The following is an 18,615-nucleotide window of genomic DNA, read 5'->3' as shown; positions in this document are numbered from 1 at the left end:
TTCAAAACGAAAGAACATATTTTGAATAAAAAAATGATTTCATTTGATGTGACTTCAGGCCTACCATATAGTCTCAAATCTTGAAATCGAGGTAAGTAGTTTACAAAATGTCTGGTGGTGACCACTTAACAAGCTCGTTTGCTCAGTCCATTTAACAAAAAAAATATTTTAAAATAATATTTTCACTTTTTTTTGTGGTATCTACACTGCTTTGCGCATATAGACAAGTTCAGGGATTCCGGTACAAGATATTAGGTACAACGTACAGAAGTTTCTGTCACACAATTCACTTTATAGGTAACACGAAACGCAATCTTCCTCTCTAAACATTAAAAAATTTGTAGCCCCAACAATTCATCGTTTTCGTGTTGCAAATAACAATCACTCAGGAACCGCATTCTACATAACATAATGTCATTTATTAGTCGCATGCTCTTTAAAAAGTACCTATATACCTATGTCTTTCATTTCAAGCTATTATTGTACTACTGCTGGGCAGAGGTTTTAGGCGACAGTCGTCCGTGATGACTAAGTGCGGATAGGATGACTTTTCAAAAAAATGTAAGAACACTCAGATGTGTAGCAAGATTTGTAGTTTGAAGGTGGTAGAATCCACTGTGGTTCGACTCCGGCGGCACCACCGCCACACCTATTTCTACCTAATAACAGCAGTGTTAGGCACTGCTGTGTTCCGGTTTGAAGGGTGTGGTAAGGGAGACAGACTTTTCCGAGGCATTCCAGCTTATTCCTCAGGGGTAGCGGCGCATCTGTAGCCGACCTCAGGTAGGAATATCTAATCCTATCTGGGGTTGATTACAGATGTCCATGGGCGGTAGTAGCCACTTACCATCAGGTGGACTGTATGCTCGTCTACTACCCCTATATTATAAAAAAAAAAAGTTTCCTCGCAATGCTCATAATACCTTAACGAACTAAAGTTAAATAAATCCAGACATACCTCCCGGGTATTAGTGCGCCCATATGAAATTCATTCACGTGTAAACTAAAAGCTGAGTTGCATTACCATTATAGAGCGGTGTCGCAACACGAGCTCTTCCTGTCAAACCGACACTCGATATTGTGCAATACGTTTACACCCCACGACTACGATTAGTCTTTCCCTATAACATTAATCCTGCATTTGCTATTATTATAAACGATTCTATACGAACTAGTATTCTAAACTCGGTCAGAATTATTATAGAACATTTTGGGATTATTTAAAACGAAAGCTAATACATACTAAATAAAAATAGCATGTCAGTTGACGCACAATAGAGAAAAATGTTATTAACTGCTATGTCTTAGCCGATTTATTTTCATACATAAGTAATAGGAGTATCGTATATTAATTATATTAATGAAGACCCAAAATAAGCCACACGGAAAAATGTCATTAGCTGAGCACTATGTCTTAGCCTATATATTTTCATACATAAGTAATAGGAGTAAAATTACCTTAATGAAACCCCAATATAAGCCATGTGATTTATTATGTATTTTATATTTTTTTCTATTCCGCTAATATTAAGGGTTTTCTCTTACGTACTAAAACTTTATATATAACTGGGGGCCTGCTATACTAAGAAGAAGCTCGTTTTGAAATACACATTTATTTTGCCCACGATTATGTACGAGTGGTTTAAAGTAACGTCGATGAGGTTTACCGAGTTGTCTGTATGTAATAGACTGCACATAATATTCATTTTTTTCATTCTATATAGGTACTTAACTCGCAAACGAGTATGCAGCTTCCAATATTAATTTTGTATAGAACATGAATAGGTACTACAGAAATTAATAACCGATGTATTGCTTGCTACTCTTAAGTAAACATTAAGGTGTACGAAACATTGTATTTGCTTTATTAAAGTTTTTAAATCAGAATACGGAAGCCCTACTCTGCTGCTAAAAGACAGAATTTTAGATTTTTTTGAGATTTATCTAATCGGTATTGTGTTTTTTCATCTGGAGCATTTGGTGATACAACGCTTTTTCAAGGTCAATTTCTATAAGATTTACATAATAGGTAACCATTTTAACCATTTGAATATCTCAAATCATGATACAATTTTTTTCCCAGGATTTCTATGTTAAAGATAAAGATTTGTACAAATGTCTAATATTATATTATTTGTCGTCGCCGCTTGTTCTGTAGGGCATCCGACGTAACACAATACTCAGATACATATAATATCGTATGAGGATAAGAGATAAGCAAGCCAAGTTGAAATGGAAAGAGCATTTCGTTCGCGATTACGCCACGCCGCGCCGTGAGCTTTTGCAATTCACCTAGGTCAGGGTTTATTAGCGTACCCGGTCCCGACAAAGGGCGTACAGACTTACAGAGGAACACAATAGGGTTTTAACCGGCATTAGTCCGGCATATCCTGTCTGCTGCTCTGTGGCTGACAGGAACCCGTGCAGGGCTTCCCCATGTAAAAAAAGGATCTACAAACCTACGTAACATGGTGTAGGGATTTCAGGGAATGATTTGAAATTGTTAATATACTTGTTACTGTGGCGTAGGTGTCCTCTTACGTTCGTTATTAATAATCAATCTACCCAATGTTTAGCCTTCCAAAGATTAAGGATTTTTTTTATTTATTTAGGCTGTTGGTGAACAAAACACTGGATAAACAGATTAATATTAACGGGTTTTCGAAAACTTGCACAGATTGCACTTCACAAAATCACATAGTATAAAGTAACAGAATAAGTAGGTAGTTATTAATTGACTTAAAACACAGTAGACGTAGATCCTTATACTGTGCTTAAAATGTCATAGCAATATTCAACTGTCATACTCCTAACGATAAGATGTTTTTTTAAGGTAAAGAGATACTTTTACCTTAAAAATCTATTCTTATGATACACACATAGGCATAGTACCTACAAAGTTACTTCTCAATTGATTTAAAAGTATGTTAATATAGCAATATTTAAAAGCCATAAATTTAATATGTAGTATCATAATCAATTGCTACCCCATGATTGCGCAGTGTGCCCACGCTGCCCCAGCCCACTCGATGTGAAAGTCTCGGGTTTGTTTCTTCATTTATACTTCGATACCTACTTGCGATAATCTTAATAAAACCAACAATATTGTCTTACTTAATTTGTCATATAGGTTCTTCATGGAATTGAAATGATCGAATAACTGATATAACATAAAACTACTCTTCTGTAGGCACACGTCTTAGTCTATGTAGAGTATTGTAGAGTCAATATAATCTTAAAATATTTTGGTATTTAAAACTCAAGAAACATACTTCTTTTCTTTTTAGAGCCTTAGATTTTAGTAGGTTGTATTCAACTATTCATGAACATGAGCATTGAGCATGAGCACCGGATATTGGCTAAGGAATTTTGAAATTTCAACTGTAGTGTAAAATATTTATAAATTATTTTTATAAGTACTTTGCTTGACTCTATAAATCGAGAGCCATTCTTACACAGCTCTAGGAGGTAGCAGCTCATTTTAGATTTATTTTAGACTTGCTAAAAGATTAAAGTAGTAGTAGGTAAGTGGTAAGTGTTGCCCATGGATAAATGTACCTAACTCCATATGTAACAAGGATTCTACTTGAAGCTGATCACATATTCGTCAATAAGGATTAAGAGGTTTCTTTATATGTAAGTCAGCCGCTATAAACACACTTCCACCGAAACACAGAACTGTTTTACGCTGAAAATTGGTGCATCGGTGGTGCCTCCTCGTCCCCGGATAAACCTATTGGTTCTACCACCTTTTAAACACTAACATAAGATGAATTGCACGACTGCATTAAAATACATTATATTTTATGCAGTCAATATTCCGTTTACAGATATGACAAATTGTAGGCGTTATTTACAAAATCTAGTTTCTGCAGGTGATTAGAAAACCATTGGAAGGGGCTAAGCTGGCTCCCACGGCCGGCCCACACTCCAAACGAGCTAGGCCTGTCGTTTACTGCCAGTAAACCATATCCGTTTAACATAATTCTTTATAGAAATTAGATGGCAGCTTAAAGTTGATGCTAACGATGTGTGGAGGATATGTCACTATTTTATGTTAAACCTGTTTTTGGTCTTATAGTATTTTATAATAAAATAAGTATCTTTAATTGTTATCTCTAATAATTATGTCATTGTATGTGAATCAAGCCTTAAGGAGCTAATACAAGACGGTCCTCAATATAAAATGGTGCCCGTGTGTAACATCCCTTAGCTAGGTATTGTACCTATTTTATTTTATGACTTGTATAAATATATCCAGATATTTTATTATTTATTCTTGTAGATGGAGCTTATGTATGTATTCTATAAAAATGTGATTAGGTGATCATTCTAGATTATTATACACATAGGAAGAAATATATGGTACTTACTTAAAAGTTGTAAGAGCATATACTAATTTCAATGCGTCGTAAAAACCACTGTTTCAATTTAAATGTATCTACTAATAAATACAGGATTAGGTCTGAAAGAGGACTTAATCTGTTCATATCATGGAACAGAAAAAACAAGGTTCATATGAATAGATATAACATTTTAATCATTTATTCTTTAAATTATTCGAACTGATCTGTAGGCGTTAAGCTATTGCATTATGCATTTCATTTTCGTTAAATCGTTTACACGTAGGTATAGTAGGATGAGGAGCTTATGTTACTCGTGGATAATGTAGCTTTCGAATGGTAAAATAATTTTTAAAAACGGTCTAGTAGTTTTTGAACCTATTCATTACAATCAAACAAACAAAGTTTTCCTCTTTATAATATTAGTATAGATGAATATTATCATATACCTAATTCAAAAACCGAAGTACCTACCCATAACTAAATCAAAAATCATCTTAAAACAATTAAAATTTAAACTTATCTATCAATCTTTATTTATCTATTTTATGTGAGGGCTATAAAATTTGTTTTTTCTTGCATCTTGTTTATTGATAATAAATTTAAGTTTTAAAAGTTATTTCTTCAAAGTTCACACTGATATGAATGAGTGTAATGCGGTTACAATACGCCTCCGGAGTAAAGTGGTGCGTAGTGGACGAAACAATGAGAGCACATTTTTATCGACGCCGCATGACCGATGACCGCAGATTCTACGATGGCAAATTGACGGACTGCGAAGCTCTTCCTCAACAATGTGTTACTACCACTCCCATATTATAAAAAATAAGGGTTGTATGAAAACCTACGTCACAATGAAAAGTAACTATTGTAAGGTCAATCGGGTCAATACTCCGTTGGTTTCAGTCAATTTTCTCCGAATCTACTAGATGGTACTTAAATTGGCGTTTCGAAAAGTCAGAGGTGCCTGGGATTTGACTCTTCGATACTCAAATTTATCTAAGCATAGATGAGAAAAGAAACATTCTCAGGTCTCTTTCTCTTCCTGTACGGTGATAAAAAAATTAAAACCGATTTTTTTTTCGCAGACCTCGACTGATGCCAGTGGTTTTGGACCCCCTTCTAAACAACACCAGCTAAGGGTTCTCAGCAAATACATAAATATCTTAATCAAAACACCACTACGAGTAGTAGACAAGACATCCCGTGATAAAGCGAGCCTCCGCCAGACTCCGCGTGACACGAAAAATCCTCCTTATCTACCGACCGGGTTTTGTCGCTCGCTATTGGTGTCATTCTGTTTATATCGTAAGGATTTATTCTTAGACGATTATCACTCTTTAGTTCATTTTCCTCGATTGCGTGTTTCATTTATTTTTATATTGTACTTAGTAATGGTAAAGATCGTTCTTAGTAATTGTTGTGATTTGGGCAATATAATGTTTCAGCTAATTTTTCGAAACATTTCCAAAATGAAATTTAAGAACGTTCACTTGTATGAAGTATCTTGCACTATTTTTGAAATTGTATACAGAGTGTTCAATGAAAAGCACGATCGATGCTCGGCATCGGTCGATTTGTGTGTGGACACCCTTAGTGATATTGATGTAGAGCGCATGAGGGTAATACAGATTACAGGATACAGCAGAAATGATAACAATTCTATTATGTACATAAAATAATAAATATGTGTTTTTCTTTTTATTTCTTTAAATTAATATTCATTGTACCTAAAAATATTTTTAACATCAGCAGCTTACAAAAAGCATAACGTCAAAACCTGTTACACTAGGATACCCTTTGTCATCCCAAGACACAGTACTCGAATCTAAATATATCCAAATAAGATGTCTGCCTGCCTGCCAGGATCGAACCCGGAACCTTCTGTATCACATCCGCATGATACAAACCGCTATGCTATGCCGTTACAAACAAAAAAAATCATAAAGTTATTTTCACGTTTTCACGACCAAGACATGATAGCTTTTTGTAACTGTTACTTTGTAACTCGGTTTTATTCCTTCATAGTTAAGAAACGTGTTTCATATTTATAAATCTGGTATAGGTACTTAATAATTTTATTACGAATAGATGCTATGAGAAAAAACTTGATCCATTGTGAGTGACGTCAGACGGCAGTGGCTGCTTCACTCATGCGTCCCATCTTTTATTTATAGACGATTGATTGATGAAGCAGAGAGTCGTATGAATGAATCGATTTATGGTTTCGTTGAGCGGACACTGCTTATGTGTCCGCTTGACGTCAGGAATTAGTAATGGGCAACAATATCCTAGTATTTACCATACACCATCGAACCTCATCTAAAAACGACAAGTAGTGTATCACATCTCATTTAAATATATTCCGGTTCGCTTATTCCAGTGTTTTTCAATCTGTTTCATGTCGCGACTTTTTTAAGTTTAGAAAATATTTCTCGACCTATCATCTAGATTATGCAACTAATATCAAATTCATTCAAAATCTTTATTTCATTTTCATAATTAACGTTCAGTACTCACATAATTAATTACCTACAAATCTTCCTCATAATACATTATCTGCGACCCCCTAGGGGATCGTCGAACGAAATTTGAAAAACACTGACCTATTCGATTCACAATTCCACTCAAGACATGAAACGAACACGTATTAATCACATAAAATGATCAATCACAGGCGTTAATAGTTTTGTACCTTATCTTTCAATAACGCATTAATTTATTGAGTCATAAATTCATTCGTATAGACTGAAAACTTTATTCTCCTACACTTCATACATAGGTAGTACAGGACAATAATGTAATGTTTCACAGCCGGTGCAAATGTTCTGTTATCACTTTCAGCTCATATCATTTGAAGACTAATGGCTCGTGTTTTATTTCGTGAATGTCAAAATAATATGCTCAAGTGTGACATATCGTAACCTTTGGCCCGCGGGCAATCGTACTCACTTCGTAATCGGCGTTTAATTGCGGTCTTGAGATAGGTTAGCAACCGACAGTAGGCATGGTGCGATTGCTCAACGGCGTTATCTGGTCATTCGGCAGAGCTCGTTTGAAGTTCCCGCCGCTTCCTGTGCGATGACCCGCGCCTTATCGCCGCCTGCGCCGCTGCAGTCGTGCGCTGCGCCCGGTGCCACGGGGCCACTCGACAACTACACTCGCTTTTGTACACCTAAACCTAGTGAGAACCTGACCTAGGGAATCATCAAGGGAGGGAGAATCATGAAGGGATTCTGGAGCTTACAAAAAAATCAAATACAAATGCTAGATAGAGTGGGACTTAATAAGAGGAATCACTATCTTTATTGAATGCAGTTTTCAAGGAGACTACTTCGATCCATGGCCTTATATCCAAATTCCAAACAATTAAGTATTAGGCAAAAAAATCCGGTAATGTATAAAAAAAGATTATAACTTTGTATTTACAGCCAAATGATACCTACCTACTTACATGTTACGATAATAAAGACAACCCTAAAACAGTAAGGTTAAAAACTCGTCTTTTCCTTAGAACATAAAAACATGGGAATGGTTGTTATGTTAAATGATGAAACAAGGTTCAGGCCTTTCTAAAGAAACATTAGTTATCTGACATCCTATCCTATCCTTAGGTATCTAGTTTTCATTAGTTACCTTTACTAATACCTACCTACACAAAAGTTGTAAGAGGCACCCCATACCAAATGTTACTCGATAGTTTCCTATTACATGACGAATAGCTCGCAAGCCGCGGGGTCAACTAGTTCAACTAATGTGACACGGAGAGTAGGTATGAATATTAATGTAACGGCTAGGATATGGATAGATAAGAGCGAGATTAGCCGTGTGCCGTACCTCCTTGGGACGCCGTACGTCACGCACGTCGTAATTACTCGTATGTTGGTTGTCGCCAAGCCGTCTCTAGGTGAGATAACCGTCATAATTTCATATTTATTGTGTCTACCGTCTCTACATGTTATTGTGCTAGGTCTCTAAAACTTTTTATGCCTTTCTTGCTTATTCACTTTGATAAAAGTAGACCATGAATTTAAATTGTGTCTTGAAATGAAAAATAAGTAGGAATTGAGATTAATATTAGATGTCTTAAAATGGTTTAATATTGTTCTTTATTTTATAATTATTAATCATACTACGTACCTACGTTGAAAATATTTTAAAGATTTCATTGCTAGGATTAATACTTCTTTCTAAATTTATATTTTATGACATTTATTTATTTAAGAGATAAAATTTCATCTATCTAAAAAATGTAGTCGTGTACACCAAAAGCTATTGCACGTCTTACTATAAATGGTACTACAAAGTAATGGGTCCATCATTAGTCCTTAAAATGCATAGTACCTATAGATTTACCAAGTAGGTATCCGTAGTACAGCTCTATTAAACCTCCGGACTAGACTATTATTCACTACACATCCAACAATCAAAGTGCCACTGCATCATACTCAGGCCACAGGTCAAGGAATGCGATCGATAAATAGCGATATTTGACAGTGAAATAGCGTGTTTATGAATGCACCACGACGCCCCATAAATGGCTCGGATCACAAATCAACCTTACAGTGACACGGGTGATCCATCTTGTGAGCCACAGGTCGAATGATCCACGCCTCGGCATATTTTATACGGGGGACTTTTTTTTCCTAATTCAAAACATGTATTCCTATTCAAACGTAAACAGATCTATTCATTCTATTAGATAACTATTGAGAATAAAAACAACTTAAATTTTAAAGCGCGGTCTATAAAACGAAGAGGCTCCTATTAGTTGCAAATATAGAGCATTAAAATTCTCGATGTCGTGCGCTTACGCACGCAGCGAATACATAGCTGGCGGTCTATAATGTCGCTCGATACAGCAGGACCTAAATATATCGGGAACAATTTCGAAGTACTAACACATTGTAGGGTTACGCCGTATGTTATCCAACAACTCCCAGTTGTTTACCAAAAACGCGACTCCATAGCGTCGGTTTCAAATAGACATACCGTTTATTAAGGACTATTTTTTTATTCAAATAATTTTTACGATCCAAGTTTGTTTGTTTCCTACCTACCTTCATATAGAATACAAAACTACCAAGGCTATTGTATTATTATACCAGTCTTTTTCAAAGTTGCAATAAATTGACAATTAAGATAGATAAACATTTGATTTATAGAACGAGAAAATTAATCATTTAAAAAGATTTAACGACTAGATTCAAACGAAGTTTTTCCGTTAACAATACTTCAATGTTACTTCTATACTTGCAGAATTTAATCTACTTAATAATAAAATATAAGTGTAATTAAAATATAATTCGTGGTTATAAGGGACACAATTCTATATAAATTCGTAGCCAAAAATATTTTATAATCAATTGCTTCAATTTTAATTTTGTTTCTCATAATTCGTATCTTATTAGTCTTATTACCCCGCACGAATAATGACTTAACAAACAAACAAACTTTAATTTCACTTTAATTGCACTTTATTGACGGAACGAACACCTCTCCTTGTGTGCCCAATAACCAATAATGTGCTTTTATCACGCCAGACTCATCCGGCCATCAAAGCTGACGGCCTGACAACATCTGTTGTCCCAATTTAAAACGCTCCACACAAGTACGTAAGTAAATAGCATGGGGGACTGATCCTGTACTCTGATGTGTAGTTCAAAGAGTACCTACCTACTCGTAGTAATATATTTCATAGTATTATAGAGCTGTAGTTTTAACGCAGATAATGCTGGGACAATTAGACATAAGTATTCTGGGCTCAAGTTAATATTACCTATAGTTTAAATCGAGATAAAATTACCAATACGTAGGCAATGGACAAATTCTAATAAGCAATTTGTGTTTTTGATAATTACTAGTTTTTCAAATAATCCCAAAGCGGATGATCTTAGAATTAACGTCTGTCTTTATGAAAATGCATTATTCCTTTAATATGATGAAATATATATAAAATTAATTTAACTTCAAAAACAATAGCCGATTTTAAACAGTATTTTGTACAGGAATAAAAGAACTGAATTTAACTTTGTAATGAATTCTTACTAAGATAATTTTAACTCTTGTCTTATTATGATTCGTTATTGACAATCAGTATTATTTTTCTTTAAAAGTCCACATGACATGCATTTGTGCTCTATTGTAACAAAAACTTGCTACTGTAGACATATCAATCAAACGTAGCAAAAATATTAGGCCTTTAGCTATAAATGTCTACAATATTATTGTACATATTGTAAAAACGTCTTTCTAAATCTTTCAAGTAAACATATGTAATAAAATTACGCTTTCGAATACGACCAATACGACAGTTGTAAATCAAAATGACGTAACAGTCAAATCAAACCACCAACAGACCCCGGTTTATAAAAAGAAGCATCAACATCTAATATTAATATCCAAACGCTTCCAACGCCAATATTTCATAGTGGAGGAAACGTGCGAGTGCCGCTTCCCGGATGGCGGGGCGCGATTCCATTGCGACTCGCGACTTCCGCCCGACCTGTACGTCAATATTTATGTCGGCGTGCTCCGTGCCGTGCCGTAACTATAACTGTTTTTATTAATATACTAGCTAACCCGGCAAACGTTGTGTTGCCATGTAAATAAAAAAAATGTTAAGGGTGAACAACCCTTATCACTTACTGGTTTGAAAAATACATAGAATATTTGAAACTGCGATGGTAGCGAAGTCTGTCGAATCAAATGAGAAGCATTCCAAAATCAACAACTACTTACGAATTAAAAATTAATTAAAAAAACCTTTTCCCACGGACTAAATTGTGAATCTAAACCATTCTCAAGTCCCCTTGAACACACACAACAAATTTCATCATAATCAGTCCAGTCGTTTAGGAGGAGTTCAGTGACATACACACGCACATAGGAAATATATATATAAAGATTATCATACCGATAAACAGATATAGCGAAGTTATAACGAATCGGTACAAAAACGAATTAACAAGGCAAAACTAAAACAGATCTGAAACTTATAAACTATGCATCTATCCATGATGAAAACGAAACGACGCGAATAAAATTGAATGCGTCGACATTACTCTTTGTTGATGTTTGCGATTCCACATTGGTAACAAACCTATGCTTCGATATTGATATAATATCATACCGTATCGATACACATAGGTATATAGCAAAATTTTTACAACAGTAATGAATTACTACAGTTAATAATTACCAAAGGCAAAAGTAAAACCGATCACTAAAGTATAATCTACGTTTATCTATCTTTCGCAGAGATGAAAACGAGAAGACGCGAGTAACATTGAATGCGTCGAAATTACTCTTCGTCGATGTTTGTGATCGGTAACCAACCTGCTTTCGATATCGATATAAACAGTTTTTCATATGTAACCGTTATCGTAGCGATATACGTAGCTGTTTTCAAATAAACGGTCGCTAATCATACTTACTATGTGGATATGTTACGTATAGGAAGCGTTTATCTATAGATATGTGAGCCTGAGAATGCTAGTTGGTTTTTACTTCTCCACACTTCACGTGTGACTCATTTTCTATTTTAAACAATTCCTACTAAGAGATCCTAGATCAAAAAGTTGGGAATTACGCTTGTTAGAATTACCTAAACATCTTTTAAATATAAAATTATTACTTATTGTATCAGTATAAAATATTAAAATCTACACAATATGTATTTAAATGTATGATTGCAAATTGTATGATTAGCCACTGTACAAACACTTACAGTAGTGGTGGTGACATGTCGAAAACAAATTGATGTTTCTAATTAATTTGAAATTTTGTCTAAATCTAACTATCCTATAAATATAATATTAAAAGAAAGTAGCTTAATAATAGTCGGGTAACTAATTATCACTATGATCAGATATTTAGTCGTTATGATAAATCAATACACTTGCTTATTTGAAATCAACACAGCATGAATGCAAAATGAAAATGTTCTTAACAATTTTCAGTTGGCATTTTACAGCAAGCGCTATCAAACAGATTGTTTGTAAAGTAATACAATTTACCGACGTACCGCTATGAATATGAATTTCTATAATTTCAATGTAAGTAACTTTTTATGTTATCATTATTTCTCTAGTTGTTATAATGTTCTATGGGTTTAAGATTTTTGTTATACTTGGTAAAGATAACTCGAAATTATGTGTACCTAGATGGAATATTATTTATCTAAACTAAATAGGTACTTAGAATGTATTATTAAATGTATGCTATGTTAAAGAAATTTAATACTAACAATTCAATTCAATTCACATGTTGTAACATGATTGTGTTTTATCTACACAAATTGCATCTTTCTTTACGTCTTATTGTATTACATGTGCGTATGATGTGTATATTCTTGGGATATCTCAAATATTTCGCTTAGCAGTTAAGAGGCAGAAAAAAGAGGCATAAAATAGTAAACATTCGATATATAATATAATGTTGTCGTTTTATTTACAAATAAATACAAATTCAGTTAATAAATAAATGGTAAATTATCTACATCTTAATGTATGTTTCTTTTATCTCATTTCTTAATCTTCTCTGGATTTGTGTGGAATCCAAAATACTAATGTTAGCGTTTTCTTATGACACGTTTCGGTCTCAAGAAAATTTGAGACTTTTTGCGTTCGGCGACACGTTCACGTACATTCACACTATACGACTATATTTACAAGGTACTCGTAGACGATCACTCAGCGAGCGCGGGGCGCTCGTCCCCGGCCCCGCGCCGCCACACCACACACTCGGACCAGGCACAGCGATCACTGAAGTCCACCCCCGCGCGGTCCGAAGCTCTCCGCTCGCCAATAAATATTTGTACAACGCGGGCGCGCCGCTCGGCGACTGGGCTCGGCGCTTCGGGGCGCGGCGGCTCGCGGCGGGACTAGATAATACTGGAGAGCGGCGGCGGCTCGGGACAGCGGCAGCCGGAGCGGCGGCAGCGCGCGTACGCGGCCGCGCCCGCCGCCGCGCACGCGCGCAGCGGCCAGTACAGCCACAGGCACGGCAGCGGCAGCGCCAGCGCGCCCACGCACGCCAGCCGCGGCCCGCACGCGCACGGCTCGCCCGCCTCCTCCTCGCCGCTCCCGCAGTGGTAGAACAGCGCCTTCACGCAGCACATGCACGACGCGTAGTCGACGCACGCCTCGGCGCTGCACAGGCACGAGCCGCACAGCCAGCGCGAGGGCAGCGGCCGCGGCCGCGCGCACTGCTCGCAGCGGCAGCGGCCGCACGTCTCGCACAGGATGGAGTCGGGCGCGCCGCCGCCGGCCCACTTGTCCGCGGCGGCCGGCTGCGCCGTCACCGGCTTGAGCGGCTGCGCCGGGCGCGCGCGATGGCCGCGCGGCGCGTGCGCGGCGCTGTGCGCGAAGGCGGCCTCGCGCCGCGGCGCCTCCACGTAGGCGTTGTGCTCGCGCTCGGCCTCGGGCCGGGGCCGCAGCAGCGACACGGCGGGCGGCCGCTCGCCGCCCGCGCGGTGCACGCGCGCCGCCGGCTTGGGCGGCCGGGGCGGCGCCGCCGGCCCGCCATACTCGTCCATCGAGTCCGGCTAACGGCTCTCCGGGCCGTCGCCTTCCTGTTCCCTCATCGTCCCCACCTGTCAAACGAGTGAATACGTTCGTTAGTGACAGTCCGTTGTCCACTAATAATAGATGCGGTTAACGATTCGCATTCATCGATTTCATTCAAAGTTATCTATATCTTGCATGATGAATGATATCTCTTATCAAATACAACATTATACTACAATGTAATAGTAATAACATTCTGTAAAGATTACAAAACATACGATTGCAGTGTAAAAGCCCAGTCATTGTGTATGTGTAGGATGTACGTAGAAAACGATACCGACCAATATATTATAAATAACACGCTTTTAAAATGGCTAACAATTTATTTTTTAACTTAAATATTATCTTTTATATATCCGAAATCCGCAAATTAATTCGAATAAATTTACTGGTTTATTTACTTAGTAACTTAATTTTGAAGACAATTTTAGTTTCTAATAGTAAATAAACCATTCATGAGTAAACGAATAGAAAAGCATCACCTATTATTTGTTTTACCGGTGCCTATTATTTATGTTTTCTCCCCTACAATATTTGTTTCTTTATATAAATTATATATAATACGTTATTGAATCTTCAAACTAAATAATGCAGACGCTGAAAAGATACGAAGAATGTCGTGTTAACCATTCTATAAAGAAGAACTAAGATTTTTATGTTAATAAAATTGTAGCACAGTATTTTGGCTCATATAGAGTCTACAAAAAGCAATCGAAGCAACATTTACTCCCAAAGTAATTAGCTTGTAAAAGCCAAAATATTTGTAATTAAAAAAGATGGCAAAAAAATCGAAAATAAATTGAATCGCACCTAAAACGCCACAGACTTTTTGCATAACATACGGAATGAAAGATAACAGAACAATATAGGTATGTATTGGCAAAAAACCGACATGTTTAGACTCCGGTGAACCAGGTGGATTGGTGTAAACAAAAAAAGTGCGCAGTGCCAAGTATCCGGCAACATTGAACTTGATCAAGGTTTAGTAGACGCCACATTTCTAATAGTTCGTATATCTTTATATATCTAAGGAATCAGCAGCCTCAATACAATAGGTATTATAATCTTTCCATTGTTTTTAATTCATCCTCGACAAGCTTAAATTTTAATGTCTAATGCGTTTTAGAAATTAATATACTCGTAACATTCACTTCAACGGTTAAAAAAAATTGCGAGAAACTAGCTTCCATAGAGACCTGAGCCCAGCAGTGGGGAATAAAGCATTGATGAATTGTCTATTCCTATGGACATGCTTTCTGAAAGTAATGAATTCATTGATAACATCATATGTCGCATCTTTCGCATTTTACTTTGTAGATAAATTTAATACGCTACGAATTTCAAGTTTTTTTTTTTTTTTTTTTTTTTTTTTATAATATAAGAGTAGCAGACGAGCATGCAGTCCACCTGATGGTAAGTGGCTACTGCCGCCCATGGACATCTGTAATCAACCCCAGATAGGATTAGATATTCCTACCTGAGGTCGGCCACAGATGCGCCGCTACCCCTGAGGACTAAGCTGGAACGCCTCGGAAAAGTCTGTCTCCCTTACCACACCCTTCAAACCGGAACACAGCAGCGCTTAACACTGCTGTTATTAGGTAGAAATAGGTGTGGCGGTGGTGCCGCCGGAGTCGAACCACAAAGGGTTCTACCACCTTCAAAAGTTGTCCCTTATTGATTAATTTCATTGTACTAAATATTAGAAAAGCTTTTTATGTAAGTGCTTTATATAGAGCTTGGTAGAGCGAAGAGTCTTTGAGTATCCCAATCAATATATCATTATTTAGAAAGGGATTTTAAGATACACGCATATTTTGATTTATTTGAAATATTATGCAGTTTGAAGTAAGTGCACTTAACAAGCTCTGCAATGTATAGAGCGAGTCACTTATAGAAACTACAGATGGATAATAATTGCGGATAAAAACCTCTGAATAATCTTTGGTCTAAGATTAGATTAAAATGGCAGCCACTGTAATGTTTTACTAATAACGCGTATTGCCACTACCTAGTCCTCCTCCAATTGTGAAAACCACGGGTGAAACTTAAAAAGTTAACAGCAAATGCCTCACATTCACAATTTAGTGGTATCATCTACAAAATTTTATTTAATTTGACTACAAAATTTAGAATGCTAAAAACGTTTTCTGCCAGCCCAAGATAAGGGATTGAGAAAATTTTTATTCAAAATACGTGGTGAGGGTGACATAAAGACACGAAAAGAAGAATTTAACATCCAGACCTTGCTGATAGGTACCTAAGTTTTTTATTTGGGGGTTTGCGTCACCAGGAATCTAATCGGGAACCTGTTTCCCTCTCACCATGAAATATAATATATCGCTAAACATAAATGCCTCCAAGCGGTCTTCAATATTATTGGCGATTATATAATAAAAAAGTTTATAATAACAAGAAGCGGGTAGCAATAAACCAAAATTATATTGTATATTAAGAGTATGTAGTAAAAAGATTAGCGACTTTAATTGATTAGCTTGTAAAGCACTAAAGTTATCCAGGTTTATGACAACAGTAACTAATTTACCGGCAAGTAATGCGTATAAAAATAGAATTAACGATCTTCATGATTTATCGCGGTTGCGATAATTATAAAGAGTCCATTAATATCAGCATGGTATCCATAGAGTTGAGACATTAATGAGAAATTGGTAAGCACATATTAATCTGGAAAATATGAGAAGGATGTGAACAAAACAAGTCTAGAATTGCTAATGTCGTATACTGACGCAAAAATGTGATAATTATTGGAAAATCAATTACAAAAATATACAAAAGGATTTTAGAATTATTTGAGTCGACTGTAGAGATATCTCTGTATAGAAATTACCCATACATATTCCTCATAACTTATAACCATACATACATAATACAACAATCGATCGATCGTCGCGAGGATCGACGATGGAATAAATAAGTCGACGTTGATCGTCGTTATCGATCGTATTTAATTCAATCAAACATCGACTATGATTTAATGGTGGATTTATTGATCAGCTTCATCGAACAGCTAAAGATCAATGCTGATCAAAACTATCGATCGGCGGTCGTTCGAAGTGAAGAACAAGTTTTCCAAACTTGCAGCAGGGTAGACGGTTCCTTGTCACCGATTTTAGATGAAGAGCATCAGAGGACTTATAAATCAATCAGTCAGGTCATGGCCAATTAGTACAAATACATTTAAAATTGGTTTTTACTACTATTATGTATAAAAATCATAGCATTTACATTAGAAACTTTACATAAGTTACATTAGAAACATGTGGCTAGAATATGCGTGGTTTAAAAAGATCGCCGTTTCTATATATTGTGCAAATACATGTTACTTTTTACATTGAAGTAGCGAATGACCTCGTAGTCCATCTGATGGATAATGGTGGCTGCTACCCATAGACGTCTTACATCAACTATATATAAAACAGTGGTTCTACCTGAAGCAGAGTACAAATGAATTGCCACTTATGAAACAAGATGGTCGTCTTATATGTAAGTCAAGTTGGAAAAGAGTCTACTGATCAAGCAACTGTGTTCAATCCCCATCGGAGTATGCTTATGTGTATTATATTTATAAAACTTCCACTATATTTAGCAAATGTGGTGCCATCTATTGCTGAGTTGGAGAAGGACGCAATAGATCTACAGAATCCAAGAAAAAGTTACCGTGACAAAACAATCACTAATAAACATTATTAAGATAAAAAATAGGCAAGTAGAGCTCATATTCACGAAATGCTTCTAGTATAAGGCCTACATCGAGGTTGAGGAGCTTCATTTCAAGAATCTTGAAACTGATTTTTTCACGAATGTCTAAATGAATAACATTAAAGCATACTCATTTATCTTTACAAAAAAAAGTCCATGTTTTATAATAAAAATCGTTGGCTATCGATACGTAATAAAAACCTTGAACGTTCATAGAAATTAATTTAAAATGTAATCAAGGAAACATTAGTAAACGTGCCGGTGCATCCGTTTCCTCGACATTTCTCTCGGCAAATGCAATAATTTACGTTTTTGCTCAATATATTATGTAACGTCGATTGATGTAGTTATCATCGCGGAGATATAAGTGAATGAATATTACGTAAATAGCAATTATATAATAATACTACGTACTTATTCCAATACGGTTTATTGCTTTGAGAAATGACTACGTTTTGTAACTTTGATACTTGTAATTTGTATTGTGGATTTCTTTTATGAGATTAATGTATCAAGAATGAGAATTATATGTCACCCATATAATTTGGTTTACTATGTAAAGAACACGGATTCTAATTGAAGTCAATTACAGATGAGGTGCTAATACTCTTGAAAAATAAGATAGTCGCCTAATTATGTTAGTGAACAGGCAACCACACCCTTCGACAAAACGCAATCTGCTTCACACTAGAAATAGGCATGGTGATAATTTACCCCGTGTAATGTATGTGTAATGTCTACCTCCTCCGGTTCTAGATGTTTGTATACCTGAACATAGCGCATGACAATACAGCTGTGAGGTAGAAAAGTAATGCATACTCAGAGCCTCGAAAATTTTAGATATAATATTGTGAACATTGGGATATAAACGGGAAGTCATTGTCGTGTTATGGCAAAGATGCATTGAAAGGTCAGCAGCGCATGACACATTACTTTATCTTAGCCATGTGCCACTTAACCTTTGAATTTAAAGAGTTAGTGTG

General features: G+C 36.3%; 1 protein-coding gene across 2 annotated transcripts in view; it reads right to left on the bottom strand.

The window, feature by feature from the left end:
• Positions 1-12,770: 12,770 nt before the first annotated feature.
• Positions 12,771-18,615, bottom strand: part of sty (sprouty signaling antagonist) — a 59,514-nt gene continuing 53,669 nt past the window's right edge. For both annotated transcript variants that reach the window (XM_073085461.1, XM_073085460.1), the window contains one exon: positions 12,771-13,938. In XM_073085461.1, coding sequence (XP_072941562.1) covers positions 13,228-13,881 — 654 coding nt within the window. In that variant the 5' untranslated portion in view covers positions 13,882-13,938 and the 3' untranslated portion in view covers positions 12,771-13,227. The remainder of the gene's footprint in view (positions 13,939-18,615) is intronic.

The sequence above is a fragment of the Epargyreus clarus genome, unplaced genomic scaffold (genome assembly GCF_041222505.1).
Source record: "Epargyreus clarus isolate Ecla_fem2 unplaced genomic scaffold, WU_Ecla_fem_2.2 ptg000023l, whole genome shotgun sequence".
Taxonomy (NCBI): Eukaryota; Metazoa; Arthropoda; class Insecta; order Lepidoptera; family Hesperiidae; genus Epargyreus; species Epargyreus clarus.
The sequence above is the reverse complement of the archived record's forward strand: the minus strand, read 5'-3'. Positions and strand labels throughout refer to the sequence as shown.